The 17,077-nt window shown below is 36.1% G+C and overlaps 1 protein-coding gene across 1 annotated transcript in view; it reads right to left on the reverse strand.

The window, feature by feature from the left end:
- Positions 1–17,077, reverse strand: part of galt (galactose-1-phosphate uridylyltransferase) — a 130,285-nt gene that overhangs the window by 80,923 nt on the left and 32,285 nt on the right. The window contains exon 7 of the mRNA XM_016550736.1: positions 14,823–14,945. Within this exon, the coding sequence (XP_016406222.1) occupies positions 14,823–14,945 (123 nt within the window). The remainder of the gene's footprint in view (positions 1–14,822; positions 14,946–17,077) is intronic.

A 17,077-nucleotide genomic window follows, 5' to 3' on the forward strand; every position in this document is an offset into this window, starting at 1 on the left:
TGAGGGCGTTTTCATACGCGTTTGGCCAATCAATGTCTACTTACGTCACGGGTAGTACCAGTTGTGCTGGTTAGACCCTGCTCCGGAGTAGGAGCTAATTTGGTTCTCGAAAAAGGCAGTCCGGTACTAAAATCGCACCCAGTTCCGGCGGTGCGAAAACGCCAAAAAGTGGATAGTTCCACAATTAGTTCTGGTACTATGAAAAGGTTCCCGCGGTGCGAAAGGCCCTACTGTCATATGAACAACCAGTCAGTAATTACATTCAAGTCTTAGATTTAGTTATGAACTGATTCACCAAAAAATCACTCAAATAAAAAAAAGTTCAAAACAGTAATTTGTTTGGGATTCAGACTACAATGCACAGTTTGTTTTGCGCTGTAGATTTAGCAGCAGTGTTGCAACGGCATTGATTAAGTGTCAAAAACTCTAAATGTTGGCACATCAATGCACAAGCAAGAACTGCATTGAATCGAACATCATTTGGTTCTGGATAACTGGCTTGTACTTCCCAACCCAAGTTAAGACAACTCATTGCTCCCAGAAAAAATTACACAAAATTCCGATTTGTATAGTAAATGTAGCCTCTTCACACCAGGGAATGTTTTATTCCAGTGTTAGTGTCCAGTTATGATCAGTTTGTGGCCATTGTGGTCTCAGATTCCTGTTATCAACCGACAAGAGTGGAATCTGCTGTGTCCTCAAGTTTTGACATATTGCACATTCAAAGATGCTCTTCTGTATAGCACTGTTGCAGTGTGGTTATTTCAGTTACTGTCACCTTCCTGTCAGTTTGAACCGATCTGGCCATTCTCCTCTGACCACTCTCAATAACAAGCCAGTATTGCCCACAGAGCTGCCACCACATTTGGTAAACACTAGAGACTTATGCATGAAATTCCCAGGAGATTGACACTTTCTGAGTTAATCAAACCACCCACCTAGCACTAACAATCATTCCATGGTCAAAGTCACAAATCCATGGCAAAAAATGGCATATAAAACCCCAACTCTCTCTCTTTTTTTTAAGAAAATATGATTTTAACAAACTCAAACTATGTGACCATCTTATTAATTTGCAGATGACAGGATTGCTAAATCACTTTGTGTGTGTAACTGATACTCTTTGCATTGATATTGCCCTTTACTAAACTCTTATTCATCTCTACCAACCATTTTGATGGTGAGATCTGGTATTCCTACTGTTTAAAAGAAGCTGTTCACCAAAAAATCGTTTGGAAATGTCACAGCTTTAAAGTTATCTCCTATGTTTTCAAGTGTATTCGTGATGGAATTCTACATCTGATCTTCAAGAGATGAGCACGTCCTCAAAGAAGCAGTCCAGGTCTATTCAAAAGAACACTTAGTAATGTATTTCAAAACCACCTGAAGAACTGAGGTCACACATTTTAGAAGTCAACGATAAAGGGGATGTAATTTCTCTATTGGTATTTTTTTTTTCCAATCTAATGTGCAAAGAGAGGTATAGAATGGCTTCCCAAAAATCACTGGCACTTTTAAAACACTGTTCTGTTGTCTGATCCAATTTCAATTCAATTCGATATCAGCCATGTCAATTTTAGGTTAGCATGAGCTTGAGGTGGCTCTACCTGCCGAACAATGATGGGGAAAGAGCTCGAAAACGCTGTTTGAAGTCATTACTTAATTACAATGTCACAGAAACCAGATTGTAGGCTGTGACAAATTGCCCCATCCTTTAGTAAAAGCCTCATGACATTGAGACATTGTGTCACATAAATGGTTAAGATCAGACTGTTGACTGTTAAAAAAAACGAACTTTTGTGGCTCATTTCTAATGTTGGCATCTTTCAGAACAATCTGAAGTCTCTAGATAAAACCAGAAACACAATGGAAAACATTCCAGGATTTTCCTCCATATGGTGGACTTCAATGGTGTCCAACGGGTTGAAGGTCCAAATTGCAGTTTCAATGCAGTTTCAAAGGGCTCTACACAATCCCAGCCAAAGAAATAAGGGTCTTGTCTAGTGAAACTATCGGTCATTTTCTAAAAAAAAAAAAAAAAATCTACTTTTTATCCACAAATACTCGTCCTGCACTAGCTCAACCTCACGCATTATGTAGTCATGTTGGAAAGGTCATGCGTGACGTAGGCGGAAGTACCGACCCAGTGTTTACAAAGCGAACATGCAAAGAAAGTCAAACGCCCTTTACAAAAAAGGTAAAACAACGATGTCGGACGATTTTGAAGTTGGAGGAGAAAATGAGGGAGTTTTCCGCCCTACCCTACCTTTTCAAACCTGAGTACACAGATGACGAACTAACCTCGTGTGACCAATGTGATTTTGCAATGTATGAAGATGCGCATGCGCATTGCAGAGCTAGTGCAAGGGTTACACTTTATTTTAAGGTGTCCTTGTTACAGTTTAATTATGCATGTAAGTACTAAGTAATATTAATTAACTATACATGTATTTACTATATGGGCAGGGTTAGGATTAGGGTTTGTCTTAGGGTTACGTGCATGTAATTATGCATAATTAATTGTAATTATAATAGTAAATACATGTAACATGTAACAAGAACACCTTAAAATAAAGTGTTACCAGCATTTGTTGTTAACAAGCACATAATTTTTTTTTTTTTGTGAAAATAGCCGATCGTTTCACTAGATAAGACCTTTATTCCTCGGCTGGGATCATGTAGAGCCCTTTGAAACTGCGATTTGGACCTTCAACCCGTTGGGAATCATTGAAGTCCACTATATGGAGAAAAATCCTGGAATGTTTTCCTCAAAAGGTTTTGAACATTGTTAATTATTAAAAAGGACATTTCTTTGTCGGGATCTTTCAGAAGAATCAGAAGGTTCTACACACGGTCAGGGACAGCATTACTATTATGTCATAAGCTTCCAGAAGTTTAGGAGTTAACATGTTTTTGTTGCTTAGTTTCCATAAATGTTCTTTTTGGTCTGTGGGAAACTTCTATAGCTCATGTTACGTTGGGATCTTTCAGAAGAATCTGCAGAATAGAAGTTCCTACACACAGTCAGGAACAGTGTTCTTTCTAGAAATAGACTGATAAAAGTTAGAAAATTTATTTATTTTTGCGGTTTAGATTCCGTAAATGTTCTTTCTGGACTGTGGAAGAACTTTTTGAAACTTGTTCATGTTAAACATTTCTAACGTTCTTTTGGAAGAATTTGCAGAGTGGAAGGTTCTACAAGAACAGCGCAACTGTGACATCTTGAATGCCTAGATAAGAAGCTATATTTTTTCAGCTTAGTTTCCATAAATGTTCTTTCTGGACTGTGTAATAACTTTTTCAAACTTGTTAAGTTAAAGATTTCTAACGTTCTTTTGGAAGAATCTTCTACACAGAGTCAAGAACAGCGCAACTGTGACATCACAAATGCCTAGTTGGGAAGCTATTTTTGCTGCTTATTTTCCATAAATGTTTTGGAGGAACATTCAGAACTTTTTGAAACTTCTAGTAAATTTTTTATTAGTACATCAAGCTCTTAAAACTCAAGATCAAGGAAAATCCGATTCCTCACAACATGTCCCCTTTAAAAACCAATGGTTCAGCCATTCTTCTTTCAAGATTAGTGACAGATCATTGCAGTTCCCACACTGATAGAGACACAATAGACAGCAAAAGTTCCCAGCATGCCTCTGTCTTTCAGCCCTGCCCGCTCCCCATGCCCTGTCAAATAGGGTTTGAACGCTTGCTTTCTGTTAGCAACAGAAAACCCCAATCTAAATGGAAACTGGCCTTGCCTAGCAGGGTTCCTCTTCTCCTCACAGGCTTGTGGGTTTGCCAAGAGCTGAAATTGAAAATGTAGCCAAATTCCAGCCTTCCTGAGCTGAGCTGTCTGTTGAGCGTCTTTATCCTGGTCTAGTAGGCAGTGTAGCCAAAGTTCACAGAGTTGCGGTCATGACTTGAGGTAAGATCAAAAGAAAACGGCTGGGATTCAATATCAATGGGACGTCAGAAAAAAAAAAAAAAATGAAAGCCAAGTGTGAAAAATAGGCTTCAGGAGTCTGGCCTTATTACTTGCAAATAAATGATTGAGATTGTGAGGGAACTTTAAAGTAGTCAAAGCTGTGGAAGATCCAAAGACTTCTACAGAGGTCAGGTGCATGTGGACAAGCAAGAAGAAGGTCAAACTAGTGTCCAGGCATAAGGCCACCATCATAAACAGTGAGTGGCCAGCATCCATTTGATGGTAAGCATTGCTCAGATGCATCCACCAACACAGTCTTCAAAAGCTGCTAATAACTGCTGCTACCAAAAACTCTTCTGAGGAGGAATTAGTCGGAATTAGGAACATAAAATATGTTTTTTTTTTAAAGAAATATATATATTATAAACAAGTTTCTTAACAAATTGTTTTTAATGTTAGAAAAGTGTTGAAATTATTTAAAATTCAACCTTATATTCACTTAATTATAATATAATATTGTGATAAAAGAAAACTAATAAATCGTTCGCTTTTAACAATTGTGAGTTTAAATGCATTATTTATATACCATTCTATTTTTATAACATTTTGAATTTGCTTTTATTTTTGTATTTCAGCTTTAGTTCAGTTTTAGCATGTGCATTTAGTCATTTTTTTGTATATTTCCATTTAGCTTTCATTTATTTTATTTTTTTATTTTAGTTTTAATTTAAGCCTTCAACTTGTTCCTTCAACTTTTGTTTTAGTTTCTGTCTTTCTTTTTCTTTTTTAAAGGTTTCCATTTAATATTTTTGATTTGTTTCAGTTTTATGTCACTTTAACAAATACTATTTTTAATACGCTTAGTTTTAATTAACAATAACACCACTGGTAGGAATGAACCAGCATTATCCATGAATTTAGCTTGAGGTATTTGCAAGAAAACAAGATATCCTTGAGTATGTCATATCAATGTTGTGTTTTTTTTCTCAGATTTATCTATAACTTAGCCCAGTAAACAACAACGTGCAACAGACTTTGAGCCAATAGTCAAAAGTCTGGTTATGTGAGACTAAAGACGAACAGACCAGAAAGACTTATGGGAAAAACAGACCTCACACGCTCATCAGAGTAATGTGTGAATCTAACCTAATTTGTCTTGTTTTGTATGCAGGACGTGACGATCGTCACAGACAGATTGTTGTTAGCCGTCTACACACAGCTTATTGTACACCCAGAGGTATAAATCACCCAGACCCAGATTGTCAGACATTATTCTGTTTACTGTAATTGAAATTCTCATTAGGTTTTATTCACAATGCCTCAATCATATTTACATTTGGCAAAAGTTCCATTTTCAGACACACGAGCCTCGAAAAGAAGAGCCAGAGAGCATTAGCGATTCACAGGACATCAGGCCAAAGCACAGGAACAGCATGGTGAATTTGGCCTCCAGCTGGCCAGCACATTTTTCCTGACCCACCGCCGCCGGGACATGAGAGACTAAATGGAGGCCCTGTCAGTCAGAGCTGCTCCGTGATAATAGGAGATCCCAGGTTGGGGAGGGAAGCCCCGTGGTGCGAACGAGATAAGTCATCGCCATTTGCTCCGATACACTCGTGACAACGAGAGATTTCTCACCTAGAACAGGCAGCAAACCAAACCAAGATGGAATTTATCCAGCGTATTATAATACAATGGAACAGCATTTAATGATAAGAATGGAGCAAAATGAACACAATGACGGCTGAATTCAGCAGCGCCGGACACATTCATGTGGAAATGGCTTGTTATGATGCAATGAATATGTCAAATTATGGTGCACCAGAAAATGTACCATGGGGTTACTATGTTTTTTTGTGTAGTTTGGAATACCATAGTAAATGTACACTTTTTTGAAGAAAGACTTTATGCTAAAAACAAAACAAAAAAAAACAGCAATATTGTGAAATATTACTATTTTTTTTAAATATTTAAAATATTTTTTCAATCAATTTTCGGTTACACTTTACTTGAAGGGGTGTGCATAAGACTGACATGACACCTTCATAATCATGACATGACACCTACATAATCATGACATCACACATGTCATGAATATGAAGGTTTTTTATGTTTATGACAACTGTCATTAAGTGTCATTCGCTCAGTTATGTAATTTTTAATGCAAAGATGACATTGTTTGAGATGTCTGTTATGGGCTATGGTTAGGGGTAGGGTTAGGTTAGGGTTAGGTCAAATAATGTCATATTTGCATTAAAAATGACATAACTGAGCGAATGACACTTAATGACAGTTGTCATAAACATGCATAAAACCTCCTTCATATTGATGATTATGAAGGTGTAATGTCAGTCTTATGCACACCCCTTCAAGTAAAGTGTTACCCAATTTTCTATCTGAATATATTGTAAAATGTAATTTATTGCTGTGATCAAAGCTGAATTTCCAGCATCATTACTCCAGTCTTCAGTGTCACACGATCCTTCAGAAATCATTCTAATATGCTGATATTTGCTTCTCAAGAAACATTTTTTATTATTATCAATGTTTAAAACTGTTTTTAAGCAATATATTTATTTATTTATATTTTAAAAGAACAGTAGTGTACTGTATGTGGTAATAATACTATGATACTTCTTGTACTGTCATTATTTAATTAAAAAGTATTAACAATATTCATTAATAATAATAAAATTAATAATATATCACAATTACAGTATGATAATTTGGGAAGAAAATTAGCTTAATTTTGTAATTGAATGTCACAATGCAAATTCAATATAGGCTTTATTTTCCTTCTTTAGATTTGATGGTGAAATGTGAGTTGGACATGTTTTTGAGAGGTTCATGCAATAAGACTGCTAATGCAGTCTTCACTTCACAATTGGCGATATTAAAATTCCATCACAGTACTCATAATCTTCACGAGGGCTTTGCATTTGAGCCGAGGGAATTCAGGAGCAGCCTGAGCTCTAAAGACGCGTCTCCATCATGTACAGATGAATGCAAGGAGAATGTAGTCCAGAATAAGGAGAACGCATGAAGCTTGACTGATGGAGTGAGCACTGGGAAATATCTGACAGAACAAATCACTGGTCTGATATTACAGATTCTGAAGTAGTAAGCAAGTACCTAAACTTCACGTAAACCTTACCAAATGACTAAATCACTAATAATAATAATAATAATAATAATGTTAAAATAAACTGAAGTTATTTGTTTTAATTAAAATGTTTAAAGTAGGACACAATATTTTGAACATTCCTGGACTGCATTTCTTAAAAGCATCGTAAGCCTAAGTAAATCGTAGAACAGATGATTATGGCATAATTGGTTCTGTAATCCATAATTTGTTCTGTAATCCAAGGAATCTAACAAAACCATTCATATGACGAGACAAAACTGTTTATAAGCTATTAGCATTTTTTTATTGCATAAATAATGGTTAATGGCTTATTGCCGGAAATTGGAACAATGGTCTAGGAGGAGTTTGAAAAAGTAGTTTTTTTTTTACATAAATCAAGCAGACAGGAGACAGGAAGTTTGTCCAATAATGGCATAATTGATATCGATGTTCTCGGCATGACCCAAGGAATCTATCAAGACAGGTTTCATTGACAATAGGCTAAATTAATCAAAAGTTATTTGTTTTTTCTTTCCATTACAATTTTGACCACAAGGTGGCGCTGCCACTAAACTTTTTGAGTACCTTCAGGGCATAGTGCCGAAGACACATACCAAGTTTCGTAACGGCATGCCACTGCATTCGTAAAATATATAATTTTATGACTAAATTTAAAATGGCCGACCATCAAAATGGCTGACATGGGAAAATCTGATATCGTTTGACTTGGAATGTCACACCGAATCTAAAGAGAGCTCCAAATGTAAAGAGACCAGTCTTGTGATTTTTGGCAAAACCATTCAGAAGTTATAAGCAAATATTGCCATTTTTTCACATCTGCTGACCACTAGGTGGCCCTGTGCTGAAACTGTGCAGGCAACCTAAGACCATGGCTGTCATAACGCACACCAAGACTGCCTTATCAGGCAATGACTTTGCAGGCAGCGTTTGCGCACGAAGGCACCTCACAAATTAATTTTGAACAGGCTTCTGAGGCAACGGTCATATGACGTTGCTAAAAAGAACATTATTTTGTGTATTTGGTGTAATGCAATGTGTTTATGCGGTTTAAGGTTCAAAAAACACATTATTTTCCACATACTGTACATTACTGTTGCTCCTCTATGCCCCGCCTTTCTGAAACGCGTCGATTTTTGCAAAGCTCATCGGTCTGAAAAGCAAGGTGTGCTCTGATCGGCCAGCTATCCGGTGCGTTGTGATTGGCCGAATACCTCAAGCGTGTAACGGAAATGTTACGCCTCTTACCATACTGTGATGTGTCTCCCGGGACGGCGAGACAAAACCAATGAAACCCATTACAAACGAGGCATTTGTTGCATCCAGTGGGGACATAATTACTGATTATAATGACTTATACTGTCTTTTTACACATTGCGTTGCATATCGCGCCGCGTAAACATAAAACTATGTCTGCATTTATGATCGGAGAAATGACAAACAACAAGCGCTACTCTACACTGCTCAAAACTCGCGTTTGAATCATCAGTGGCAAATCCTTCTTTCTTTGTGTGAACATTTGGGTGGTGTTATGCAAATCTTTCCACATCGTGACGTAGACATGTGGGGCGTGTTAGAACGAGCCGTTTTAGGAGGGCGTGGACGAGTCTTAACTTTTATAAAGAATATCTCTTTGGGTTTGAGACTTTAGTCTTTGCAACTTTAGGGATCTTATCTATTCACGAACAGCTTGTAACACTCCAAAGAGAAAGGAAAACTTGAAATCGCATCATATGACCCCCTTTAATTACTATAATACTGATTTATCGCTAGAAGTAGCATAAAAAGAGGAAAAGGTTGGTAAGAAATATACATTTGCACATAAACTGACCAAATGCAACATTCATCTTTATTTTTTTTTTAGCTCAACCGTCACAGAATGGAATGCATAGGATTGTGGGATATCAAAGGCAGCCGAAGGATACATCTATGCTGCCTTCAAAAATCAATCAGATGAGGGTATCTCAGGAGACAGGAAGTAAAGCTGACATTGGATTCGGACATGCCTTGATGCCTTCCTACCTTGGAATGCATCTTCCGAAGGCAGGGTTTTTCAGTTTGGTCTGAATACGCTAAAGAAAGGCTATTCAACTGGCGGCCCGGGGGCCAAATCCGGCCCGCCAATCATCTTCATATGGCCCGAGGGAGAAGTACGCGCAGGTCGCATATATGCCTTGAATTGTTGTCCACAAGGTGGCAACACTGGCCACCTTGTGCCTTCGGGCCATCCGAAAAAGAAAAGAAAGAGACGCAACAACAACAACAATCTACGGAGACCGCAGCATCACTAGATGGCAGCGTTAACAAGCGTTTATGAGGGAGTTATGAGATATCCACAACTCTAGTTTAACCGAGTATAAAGACAGTGTTATTGGTCATAACTTCTGGCGAGAAATAGCACAAACACTGGACGAAAATTATTATCAAATGAAGTATAGTTTGAAAGGCAGCACGTTCCGCTGTACACATTCGCTGAGACACTTCAGACAGACTGCCAGTAGCGCTTCAACTGACAAAAACACACACAATTGTCAAAATGTGCGGTTTTGGTGAGTTACCTCTGACTTAACTGACTTAAGAGACTTAACTGAGTTACAAAGTCTTAAATGACTGTAAAGAGTTGGGAGAAAATTGGATGTGTGTCAGGTTTTAAAGAGACAGCGCTGCTTTTAAAGTGAGGCTTGCTAAAGTCTGTCATTGATGAAAAATCAAAGAACAAAAGAAAAAGAGAAATCACTCGACTGCTCTAGTCGCTGATTAACTTTTGTAGCTTGAATAAAAATTAACCAATATAGTTTATGCATATACAATTTATAGTTTTTGTGAAGATTGTTTTAAAATCACTTGAATTAAAAGTTGTCATATATTTCAGAGCCTATTAAATGTTAAAAATAATGGCTTTCAATTATAATAGAGACACCAGTATTGGTATCGATACTTCATTAATAATAGGCTACTTAGTAAAAAAGATGCCATTAAACACATATTTAAAATATACTATCTTTATGTTGTTTCTACATTAATTTGGAAGTTCAATGTGAAATTATGACAATATAAATGTATGAATATGCGATTAATCATGATTACAGAAAAATGTGTGATTAATTAATTATTTTTGTAATTGATTGACAGACAGCACTCTTTTAACCTTTTGTAGATCTTGGTATTGGTAATATTATTTATATATAATTTTACTGCTGAATATGCATTTCAATTATTTCTATTTTTATAGCCCCCCCAGCAGGAAGTGATCGTGCTGGCCCCCACCCACTTCGCGCCCTTAGTTGGTGTAAATCAAAGAACAAAAGAAAAAGAGAAATCACTCGACTGCTCTAGTCGCTGATTAACTTTTGTAGCTTGAATAAAAATTAACCAATATAGTTTATGCATATACAATTTATAGTTTTTGTGAAGATTGTTTTAAAATCACTTGAATTAAAAGTTGTCATATATTTCAGAGCCTATTAAATGTTAAAAATAATGGCTTTCAATTATAATAGAGACACCAGTATTGGTATCGATACTTCATTAATAATAGGCTACTTAGTAAAAAAGATGCCATTAAACACATATTTAAAATATACTATCTTTATGTTGTTTCTACATTAATTTGGAAGTTCAATGTGAAATTATGACAATATAAATGTATGAATATGCGATTAATCATGATTACAGAAAAATGTGTGATTAATTAATTATTTTTGTAATTGATTGACAGACAGCACTCTTTTAACCTTTTGTAGATCTTGGTATTGGTAATATTATTTATATATAATTTTACTGCTGAATATGCATTTCAATTTAATTTCTAATTTTATAGCCCCCCCCAGGAAGTGATCGTGATGGCCCCCACCCACTTGGCCCCCTTCAAATGTTCAGTTTGATAATCCGGCCCTCAAATGAATTTAGTTGAATAGCCCTGCGCTAAAGCATTGCGGAGATATATCCTCTCATCCACTTTGGTGAGCTCTTCGACAAATTTGTTCGTGAAATCAACTTGATTTGCATATTTTTTTATTATATATCCTGTTAACCAGCACCCAAGTTTTTTTTTTTTTATTTCGGATGAAGTCAAGTAGCGTCGAAAGAGATGAGTTTTCAGTGTAGACAGCATCACTGATCATAATGGCTTCTATTGTATTTTGTCGCGCCGCTCGCGTCTGGTATAGACACGGAGTGAGTCTTCAGTCATTTTTCAACTCTTCGTTATTGCTTCAATGCAAAGGAAACCAGCGTGCCTGCCACGTCACTATTTGTCAGGTGTGTTCAAGTAAGCTAGATATGCGCAGATGCTGCGCAATTAGAAATCATGTTGATGATGACTCACAAGTTCAGTATTTGCGCTAAATCTGCACAGATTTGGCTTAAATGAACGTGCCCAAGAAATTAATGAGTGAACATAATATATAAGAAACCCACCAAATTGGCTAGTGATTTGACAGCGTTACCCGCCACATCTGATTTTTACCCGCAGGTGTTCATTTCAAACCCTGAATATAATGTTAAAGGGGTCATATGATGCGATTTCATTTTTTCCTTTCTCTTTGGAGTGTTACAAGCTCTTGGTGCATAAAGAAGATCTGTAAATTTGCAAAGACTAAAGTCTCAAATCCAAAGAGATATTCTTTATAAAAGTTCAGAGTTAGCCACACCTACCTAAAACGGCTCGTTCGAACACGCCCCCACATATCTACCTCACTATGTGGGAAGAGTTGCATAACCCCGCCCAAATGTTCACGCAAAGAAAGAAGGCAAAAATCGAAGCGTTTCAAAAAGGCGGGGCATAGAGGAGAAACAATAATGTACAGTATGTGGAGAATAATGTGTTTTTTTAACTTTAAACCGCATAAACACATTTCATTACACCAAATACACAAAATAATGTTCTTTTTAGCAACATCATATGACCCCTTTAACAAAACAAACAAACAAATAAATAAATATTTAGTTTAGTTAAAATCCATTACATTTATTGATTTTAATAAAAATGTTTAAAGTGGAATGTAATACTATGAACTGTCATGTTCCATATAATGCAGCCACAAGTGTTCAAATGCTGTTAGTAACAAACAAAACCATTTTAGCATGTATACTAAACAACACATCACTGTTAATCTTATTTTCCGTCTTTTACTCTCCCCCCCACACACACACACACTCTTTTTCGTGATTACTTATGATTTAACCAAGTTCAGTATTATGTCTGCCTCATTATGCTAATGAAAGCTTTTTCTCGTTGCGTTGCATGCTTGGCTAGCAGATTGCGCTGAAGTGTGAGAGCAGCGGATTGGGCCGTGTGCGCTCAGCTCTTCCCTGCTGATTCGGCATGCCATCAGCATTCTGCCCAGCGCAATATAATGATCAGGGCCCAGGTGACACACACAGAGACACACAGCAGCGTGCTAGAGATTCAGCCGCGTATGCTAATGCTCCAACGCCCCCTTGTAAAGCATGCAGTGGGTGAGGAGGCAGCACACTTTACAAGGGGGTGTTGCAATCAAGAGAGAACACAAACAAGCAAACAAGAAAGGATGACTTGTTATGGCAGACAGTAATAGACGGGCCTAGACAGAATCTGTAGAGTTTTTCTGCATTTTTGGCACTGAATTTCAGCAGAACGGATTTAAACATGGTTAAACGTGCTAAACGCATTTGAGAATACTACATTACACAAGCTAAAAGCATGATCAAATTAGACAAAATATACTATAAACAAGGAGAAGGAGGGAATATCTTATTCTTTTTGGTATGGATCTATTTATTTATTCAAAAACACTTAAAAATGCAATTTATACAAACAAGCACTTGAATACACCTCTTCTATGAAGAACATGTTTTATGTTTTTTTATATTTTTTGTGAGTCAGAAATATCAGGGTAAAAAAAACCTCTCCATTCCATGATTAAAAAAATGAGTTAATGAAATCCTTTACAAATTATTCAACCTAGTTTGCTGTAATTTTATGAATTTTTGTTTTCTAAAAAAGAAAAAAAAAGTGTAGAAGTTTTGTCAAAACATTATTAAAACATATTTAAAAATGTTTGTCCACCAAATCAAGGTTGCGTGGTGCAACTAGCATGCAGAAACATGCAGAAAAAATAAAAAATAAAACAGGAAATCATTTCATAGCAAGGACCACTGCAGACCCTCATGGCTCTAAAGTCTCTTAAAATATCAGATAATGACAAGGCAAGGTTAAAGGGATAGTTCACCTTCAGTTGCTGGTCCCTATTGACTTCCACAGTATATATATATATATAAAATAAAAACACTATGCAAGTCAATGGGAACCAACTGAAGGTGAACTATCCCTTTAATATAAACTGTTTTTGAATTAATACTGCAGAATGTTAGTATAAATTCTCTTTGCCTTGAAATATATATTTTTAAATTGTTTTTATAAATAAATGATTAAGATGTGTACACTCGCATGTATTCAAATTGTTATGAAAATGTCATTACTTTTTACTTGATAGTTACACCATATGACATTTTTAGAGTCATAAAATGTAAACTGTTCTTGAAAATAGTATACTTTACACATACATATGAAAGCAGATTTTGAAAAGATTCATCCTTTTCTTTTTCTTGCAGGGTTATTTCAGTTAAACCAAAACTAAAACATTAATAATAATAATAATTATTATTATTATTAATAATAATATTATTATTTCAAATACTCGTTAATGATTTTTAAATGAATTTTTGACATTTAAAATTAATTAAATTTCATTTTTTTTTATAAACTTATTTTATTTCTCATTTAATGTTACCCTGCAGTACTATAATTACTAAAACTAAATAAACTAAATAAAAAATAAATCAATAAAAAAGTAAACTTAATTTATTTCAACTACTTGCCAAGGTAACATTTCTCATTTAATTTTAACTTTAAGTACTAAAGTAACTAAAACTAATGAACTAAACCGTATAAATAAAAATTCGGAATCATATAATAATAATAATAATAATAATAATAATAATAATAATGACAAGTACAACAAAATTACTAAAATGTAACTACAATTAAAGTAATTGTAAGTACAAATTAAAGTCTTATAATAAAAACTATTATAAGAAAAACATTGTCACTGACCCACCTGCACTTGTACACTTGTACAAGATCAATATTTTTGTTTTCCTCTAAAGGTCAAGTAATAAAAAATATTTATTATTATTATTATTAAAAAATAATTATTATTACTTGAGAATTACATTTTAGCACACTATAGTAATGTATTTCTGTCATAATTTCTTCAAGTTAAACCAGACTTTTATTTTGACAGGTTGTTGTGAAGGTCTTATAGTTTTACTTTCAGCTTCAGCGTGTATTTGACGCTAGTTTTTCTCAAATGAAATGGTGAAAAGCTTGAGAAGTGACTGTCTGAGAAGCTCTGGAGATGAAGTTCATGTGTTCAAGTCGTCATACAATTCAATATTATGTTGTTTTATCGCTCAGCCCTAGGTGGAGTATCACTAAGTACTAGTATACACGTCTCAAACGGGTCCTAAAAGGTTTGACTTCAGGCCTACCAGCTGAAAAGTCCCCAAAACCGCCTTAAAACCACTTATAACCAGCTCGGTGGCCAGCCAAGACCAGAAAACCACCTTAGACTGGTTTATGCTGTTTTTCCCTCAGCAGGGCTGTCAGAAGCACTCACACTGTGGTGGTGAGAGCCTTTACAAACTATCTATAGGGAGATTTAATGCTGACAGACTGCTGAGCGCTATGAACTGTGTCTTATGTGGGTGTTTTACCTGTGCTTGTGCCTCCATTCGAGCATACTGAACCAGCAAAGGCTCTCCGTGCTTCTGCAGGAAGTCTCTCTGACAGCGCTCCGCCAGCGCCGCTTCGTTGGGAAGAAAATTACTGGCCCAAACCTGGAGAGAGAAACGGGAATAGCACAAAGACGTGAAACCTGTGTGGGAGTCTCGCTAATCATACTCTGTTGATACGGAAAATCTTTAGAACAGCTTTCAGGGACAAAAACAACATTTCGGCCGCACATAATCACAAAAAAAATCCCTTCCAGCTATAAAAATAACTAGAACAGCAAAGCAGGCCCGTATTTAACATATGCAAATTGATAGCGAAGTACAGTATGTAGCCAGCGAAGAACGGAGAGCACAGAAACACATCCAATTATACTTCGCAACTAGTGGAGTTGGTACTTGCCGTACATTTCTCCCATCTTTAGCCTCATAGAGATGATTTAGGGAAAGCAATTGGAAAAGACACTTTAAAACATTCATCTTTCCAGCCGCCAATGACACCCTGCGCTGCCCAGAGAGAGTTCTGACACTGTCTCCCATACATCTTCAACAAAAAAGGCTGCTGAGAGAGATTCTGTTTCTCCGATACTTCTCCTCAAAACGGAGCTCCCAAAAGAGATCTCCGCAAACGTATCTTCCTGAGGAAAGAAACTTGGTCATTACTCACTTCCGAGACAAATGCGATTTTCTGCAAAGAGATGTGGAGTTTTTGGGCGCTCAATTTGAGCAATTTAAAGCAGTGCTACACACGCATGGAAGACTCTCTCAAGGGTCTTTACCATGAATTTACCACAGAATATTTTGCAGTTAATTCCAATTCATAAAACTTCGAAAACAGTATGTTAATAATAAGTGGATATAGTGTAGTATTTCAGATGGATTTTCCAAGTAGGTGTATGCTAAAACGGCTAATGCAGCTAGCGCACGCTGGAAGCTTGTTACAGTTCTCTTTCAACTTTCTCAGTTTGAGTTTGTAGTAAATTGTGGAGAAATATTGCTGAAACACTCTGTCTTTAACTAGGAAAGCTATGTTAAAGAAGGTAAAGTTCACTTTTGAAAGCATCTTGACATATTGCAACGCTAATGCTTGTGAATCGAATTCAAATCATGCACAAAACATACTAAGAAAGCAAATGAGATCAATTTTGATTACATTTTTAAACTTTGAGGTAAATTTTGAGGTAAAAATACCTCAAAAAGGGATACATTTAGATTAAATGAAAAATACATTTCATCATGGCTTTAAAAATATTAGCTGAAAAGTTTGGCTAGAGCTTGAAGGTAATTATTTTAGCTAGTTGCTAACACTAGATGTTAGGTAGCATAGGCTGATCTGGTATTAAGACAATATCATGATGTGCTAAATTGTTTAAGTACTTGCATATTAGCATAAATCTACATATATAGTGCGTAGTAGACTAATTATGAATTTGAGTTAATTCAATATCACTACATTCAGTATTTAAAGAAACAGTCATTCTATGAAGCACATGTAGTAAGATGAAATCTAACCAGGATACTTTTGACAATAAATGTGAATTAAACCGCTTACTGAATGGCCAAGTGTCCATGATTTTTTTGAAAGGACACACTAAATTGATCAAAACTGACAGTAAATACATTTATAATATTACAAAATGTTTTCTAATCATCAAATAACCCTGAAAAATGCAGGTATCCACAAAAATATGAAGCAGCACAACTGTTTTCATCATTGATAATAATCAGAAATGTTTCTTGAGCGGCAAATCAGTATATTAGAATGATTTCTGAAGATCATGTGACACTGAAGACTGAAGTAACGATGCTGAAAATTCAGATTTGATCAAAATAATAAATTACATTTTACAATATATTAGAAAGTTATTTTGAATTATAAAACTTTTTCACTATTTTACTGTAGCCTTGTGAGCATGAACTGTCCTGAGCGCGTTCTCAACAGCCGGCGCGTGACGCGTCTTCTTCTTCTTCTTGCTTTACGGCGGATCGCAGACTTATAAGTGCATTACCGCCACCCATTGACACTCCTAATTGAGATTGTAGATAGAGTGTCAATGGGTGGTGGTAATGCACTTATAAGTCTGCGATCCACCGTAAAGCAAGAAGAAGAAGAAGACGCGTCATGCGCCGGCTGTTGAGAACGCGCTCAGGACCGTTCGGACATTGCGGTGAATCAGAGGTAAAAAAACGATATGAATACTGTTCAGTTTCTTGCACAGACCGATAGTTTCGTGTCTTTA

Source organism: Sinocyclocheilus rhinocerous, unplaced genomic scaffold, assembly GCF_001515625.1.
Source record: "Sinocyclocheilus rhinocerous isolate Xijiao unplaced genomic scaffold, SAMN03320098_v1.1 scaffold103, whole genome shotgun sequence".
NCBI classification, from domain to species: Eukaryota; Metazoa; Chordata; class Actinopteri; order Cypriniformes; family Cyprinidae; genus Sinocyclocheilus; species Sinocyclocheilus rhinocerous.